Here is a 5548-nt window from a genome sequence, read left to right as displayed (position 1 = left end):
GTAAACTGAAATTATAACAAAAAAAGATTGAACTGAGGATAATACTTAATGTCTGTGCCTCGTGTCTTACAATGTGTCTGTGGCAACATAAAAGTATCTCTCGAGACTTCATGTGAGTATTCTGAAGTACCACTTGACCTCAAAAAGTCCATACCAACGACTTGGGTATCTCCTCTATGTGGGAGTTTGTCGCAGATCTATGTTGAGTACGAAGACATGAAAAAGTCAACGAAGCAGGCCGACACACTTTGTCTTTCAGTACGCTGTTTGCTATGTGAGACCAATGTCTGTGTGACTCTTTACACTTCAAACTTGAATTGTGTTGTTATCAATCCGGACTTAATTAGTGTCGACAATTTAAGACAGAATTTGACGTATTCAAAAACGTTTGGGCTTTGGATTAAGAACATTCAAGTCGATCAAAACACAACGTCGTTTGTGACGAACACCCCATTGGAACGATTACTTGCACTGAGAAAGCAAAGTGTTATCGACTATTTATTCGAGGAGAAAGAACGCGTCGTCAGGGAGTTTGTCCAGAAGCAAGAGGAGCTTTTCGAGGAGAAGCGGCGGGAGGTCAAGTCGGAGTTTTTAATGTTAAAGACACAGTGCTTTAAACAGAAAATCGAGGGCAACGAGGACAGTTTGAACGTCGGAAATAATTTAAATAAGTATGACGAAGTCATGCGTATCAGTGACGAGTGGAAGCGCAATGGTGGGGTGTTTAGGTTCGAAGAAGATGAGGGGCGACTCTTTGAAAATTGTTCTGCAAAATACAAGAAATTTGCAGAAAAAAAGAAAGAGGAAGGCGAAGAAAAAACATTCCCGTCCACTTTTAAAGAGTATGTCCTTGAAAAGCTTGTTGATGATAATAAGAAGTCGGGAGTGTCACCAGAATCTGGGCCAAAATAACTTATATGTTTCTTAATTAATATATAATATTAATATTTGTTTTATTGATTATATATTAAATATTTAATATATGTTATAATATTGTAATTAAATAAATTGAAGATAAATTTATTATATATCCAATTCAAATTATAATGTAATGTAATATTATTTAATATGATATATTATATGATACTTTAATTTAATCAATATTACAGTTGACCAAATAATTGTAAGAAGTAAAATAAATAGTTTTAAAACCTTAATCAAGAACTATTTTTGAAAATAGAAATGGGTTTCTTAGCATTATTTGATGTACTTTTTTTTCACTTTTTTTCAATAGTCATTTCCAAGGTAATTAACGGGAAATACATCCTTCTTACAATTATTTGGTCTCTGATAATTATTTGGCCAACTGTAATTATAATTTGAAAAACATGAATTTTTCATGTTTTTCAAAATGAAAAACTTTTAATTGTTATATTTATTTTTAGTACTAATTACTTATATTAATAATCAACTAGAATGATTAAAAAGAAAAATATTTTTGATTTGGAAAATGAAAAAATTCGATAAAAGTTGTTTTTTTCGTTCATTTTTTTCGAACAATAATTAAAAATACATAAAGTCCGTTATATACGCTTTTCTTGATAAAAAATGAGGAAATAGATTTTATTTCACAATAAAATAACTGAAAAGATGATAAGTGTATAAATTTTAAATGAAAACATAATTCATAGAATTGAAGTTGTGCTGCTATAAATATGAGAGCTTATAATTCCTTTTCAATTCACATGGACGAGCCACTCACTGGAGCAAAGAAGCAGTCGAACAAATCAACGAAAATTATGTTGGTTGTGTTTATTGTTTTAACAATCATATTTGGTCTTTCTACACTTGGCCTTGCAATATATGTTATTGTTGATACTGTTAATAGAGAAGATGTATGTGCTGACCCGGTTCTTCCCGAAGGTGCAATGACTCCCATTTCAGTTGACATTGCGATTGATGGTGTACTGGGTGGTGCTGCTGTCTACAACCACAAATTTGATATGTCGCCATCGCCATATTATAAACACATCAATGTTTATGACCAAAAGCCCACAGACACTTTGGTTGTCTTGGATAAATTTGAAACATACCAACAAACAAACGGATGGAGTTGTGGTCCGTCATCCTCATATATGGCACTTAGATATATGGGCGAGACAAATGTGTCTGAGGCAATTATTGCGGCAGAGACGGGTCATGTGTCTCCCGGACAAACACCAGAACAATTGGTCGAAGTTTTCGAGAGTCGTGGGTATAAAACAATCTCATCACCAAACAATGGGGAAAGATATTTTGGAACAGATTCACCAAAGAAGTTTGTTGATACTCTTCTTGACTATTTGAAAAGAAAGATTCCATTTTTAGTCAAACTTGGAGGACATTGGAGTGTTGTTATTGGGTATGATGATGTTGGAAAGCCAGAGGAGTATCAAACTCATGTCATGATACTTGCAGACAGTTGGGACACTCATGATGGACTTCAAGAGGGAATTATTGTCTATGAAGCAGATTATTTCTGGAATTTGTGGACGAACGGAAAAGTTGATATCGATGGGCGTTACCAACAATTCGTAGTTGGTTATAAGGATTAATCAAGTCTAACAGTACAATTATTTTATTTTTTATTATTAGTATGTCTTAATAAATAGAATAATATAAATATAATTATTATTTATAATTATTATTTGTCTTTATAAATAACTAGTTTTATATTAATTTAAATATATTATCATTTAAACTATTTTTTAATAATAATATATCATTTATTGTTTTAATTATGTTATATAACTTTTCAATGAAATATATAGTTCATTTTATAATACATGAAAATCATTTGTAATTAAATTTAAAAACTTTTTGTTTTTGACATAGTAAACCTCACCGAAAAAAAAAACTTTTTTTACGCTTTTTGTTTTTTTTTGACCATTTTTTATTAACTACAATTTATAATTTATTTGTTATTTTCCATATTTCTTATAATTTAAAGGTCTTTTTATATTTTTATAACTTATAACTATATTTATAACAATTTTACTATTTATATATTTTTTTATAACAAAAAAGTGTTAACTGGAAAAATCAAACATTTTGGTGTTTAGTTTAATAATTGATTTTGGCAAAAAAACTAAAATGAATAGTAAAAGAAAGTCAAAAAAAGTTGTTATTTTTGCCCAGAAATGCGTAGAGGCCAAAAAAAGCGTAGGAATTCTAAAAAAAAGGCCGTTAAAGAGTTAAAGAAACCCGATATATTAAGGCAATCTCAGTATGTTATAAAAACAATTTATATCCATAACAAATCAAATGGAATGATATAGTTCAGTTGACATCCAAGCAACAAAAATAAGAAATAAAAAAAGTGCTGAAAAAAATCAAAAGAAAAGTATTGATTATTATCCCGATTTAATAGCCATAACAATTGCAAAACTGCCAAATAACGAACAAACGATCACTTTGGAAATATCAGTTGAAAAAACAATAAAAATACACCAGAAGTTCGAAACTGTGTTATTTTTGTGTTTAAGCGGTTCACAAACTACGGACGAAGCATCGAAAGAATAGAAATAAAAATAAAACCCTTTTTTTTCGCTTTCCAGCCATTTAAACCTTTCTTAACTTGATTAATCACATTCCATCCACTTCTCAATGTCGAGTTTCACTAACACACTATCGGCTTTCAAACCAGTTAAGCCTCATTACTTCGAAGTCATCGACTTCAAAACTCAAAACATCTTTGCTGATGTAGTTTTGAATTCCCCGTCCCCCATCGAAAACATCAAAATTAAATCCCCTTGCCCAGCTACAGTCGTCATCAAAGAACGGAAAACAAAGAAGTACTGGACAAATGAACAAAAGAAAATCGCTGTGGAAAAAGCAAGAGTTCTTGGGCTGTCTAAGGCAACTAAATTTTTACAATTGAACTACCCAACCGCTTTTGCTGACTTATCGCCAAGCACTTTACAATACTGGATTCATAAAAGCAAAGTGGCTACAAGTACACTATAGAATGGGTTTTATGGTGTTATACAATATGTCTTAAATAGTAAGTTATTATCCAAACCATTTATTGTTTCTTAGATAGTTCGTTAATTGTAATTTTTACTAACAAAATTTTGTGTTTATTTTCAAGTTATCACAAATATAATATCAATATAATACAATTTTTTATTGTTGTTTTTAAAGAAAAAAGTATTAATATATTAGTATTACATAGTTTCAACTATTTATATTGTTTTTATAATGTTATTAATAACTGTAATTAATTATTTTCAACTTCATCTACATCTACATCTACATATATATGTTTGTCTAAATAAATAAATAAATAACGCATATATTTATTTATTTCAGTTGTACTTTATTCTTGCGCTTCTTAATAGTATTTTATTAATAAGCAATATACTATAAATATAATTGTTTTTACTAATCTTAATAATAAATTGTGATGATTTTTCAATACGAACGATAGTTAATTTTTACTAACTATCGTTTTATTAAAGTTTAGTTCCTTAAGAAAAGATAAAATTTTAAATAAATTATCTCTTTTTTGATGAATTAATTATTGTTTTAAATAGTAATTGTATAAACAGACAGACAAACAAGTTTTTGAAATTAAAAAAGAGGTTAAATAATAAAATAGTTAAAAATTAGAAAAGAGTATTTAAATGAGATTTAAAATACTAATAAGAAATAAAAAGGTATTAGAAGTAATGGTATTATAATGAAAACTTTTATATACTTTAATGTGTTATACGTTTAACATATATATCATATTTCGATAAGGTGTGATAAAAACATAAAAACATTAACAGTTGAAAATAATGGAGGTCTTGATAAATAATTAATAAAAAGTGTTAGATAGGTATATCAAATCGATAATAAACAAAAACAATTGTAGAACAAACACAAAAATTTTAGAAAGACAACACCAAAGATATAAAGAAGTTGTTGAATGTTATTTTTGCGTGCAGACTGAGATACCGAGTCTATAATACAAACGGATTGTGTTTGGTTTAACAAGCCAAACAATATATGATAAATGATTTTGTACAAAAAACACACATTATGTAAATTAGAATGAATGTTTAAAATAAGTTGATGTGTATATGTAATGTAAGTTACAAGCATTTTATAAAAAAAGATATTTAAAAATGGATTAACAACACGTATCGGCGATAGATTGTAACATGTACATCAAGATAATAACAACTTTATATCAAATAATATAGTCATGGTAAAAAAATTGTTGATTGAATAAAGGTTCGGTTTATTTTTACATTTCAAGAAAAGTTACACTTATGGTGTACCTTTAATTGAAGTTGTTTTCCCTTCAAACAGAACCAAAAAGAACATATTATTCAAATCAAAACGAAAAAATAAATAGAAAATGAAGGGAAAAAAGATTTCTTCTCATTTATAAACAATAACAAAAACAATAACAAAAAGATGATAAAAATTCCAATTAGATGAATGCTCTAGTCAATGGCAAGAGTATTTTATGCTTTAAATAAGTACAAAGCCAATCATCAAAAGAAACGCTAAACCTATATGGGTAACACTTTCTGTATTACCACATAAACAAACTCCTACATTCCACCTTTTTGACACC

At 28.6% G+C, this 5548-nt stretch overlaps 4 protein-coding genes across 4 annotated transcripts; 3 read left to right on the top strand and 1 right to left on the bottom strand.

Annotated features, from left to right (window-relative positions):
* Positions 1-48: 48 nt before the first annotated feature.
* Positions 49-912, top strand: EIN_060380 (hypothetical protein; the record flags this gene model as incomplete). Its single annotated transcript, XM_004260236.1, has 1 exon — positions 49-912. The coding sequence occupies one exon, from the start codon at positions 49-51 to the stop codon at positions 910-912; it is 864 nt and encodes a 287-aa protein (XP_004260284.1).
* Positions 913-1655: 743 nt separating this feature from the next.
* Positions 1656-2534, top strand: EIN_060370 (hypothetical protein; the record flags this gene model as incomplete). The annotated part of the gene is made up of 1 exon (XM_004260235.1): positions 1656-2534. One exon carries the CDS (start codon positions 1656-1658, stop codon positions 2532-2534), a length of 879 nt encoding a protein of 292 aa, XP_004260283.1.
* A 1051-nt stretch (positions 2535-3585) lies between these two features.
* EIN_060360 (hypothetical protein) lies at positions 3586-3945 on the top strand (the record flags this gene model as incomplete). Its single annotated transcript, XM_004260234.1, has 1 exon — positions 3586-3945. The coding sequence occupies one exon, from the start codon at positions 3586-3588 to the stop codon at positions 3943-3945; it is 360 nt and encodes a 119-aa protein (XP_004260282.1).
* Positions 3946-5401: 1456 nt separating this feature from the next.
* Positions 5402-5482, bottom strand: EIN_060350 (Hypothetical protein; the record flags this gene model as incomplete). The annotated part of the gene is made up of 1 exon (XM_004260233.1): positions 5402-5482. A coding segment is annotated over one exon (81 nt), but the record flags the coding sequence as incomplete, so codon positions are not given.
* Positions 5483-5548: the final 66 nt, after the last annotated feature.

Source organism: Entamoeba invadens (assembly GCF_000330505.1).
Source record: "Entamoeba invadens IP1 unplaced genomic scaffold scaff_1105074726711, whole genome shotgun sequence".
In the NCBI taxonomy this organism is placed as follows: domain Eukaryota; phylum Evosea; order Mastigamoebida; family Endamoebidae; genus Entamoeba; species Entamoeba invadens.
Note: the sequence above shows the minus strand (reverse complement) of the source record. Positions and strands in the feature narration are given on the sequence as shown.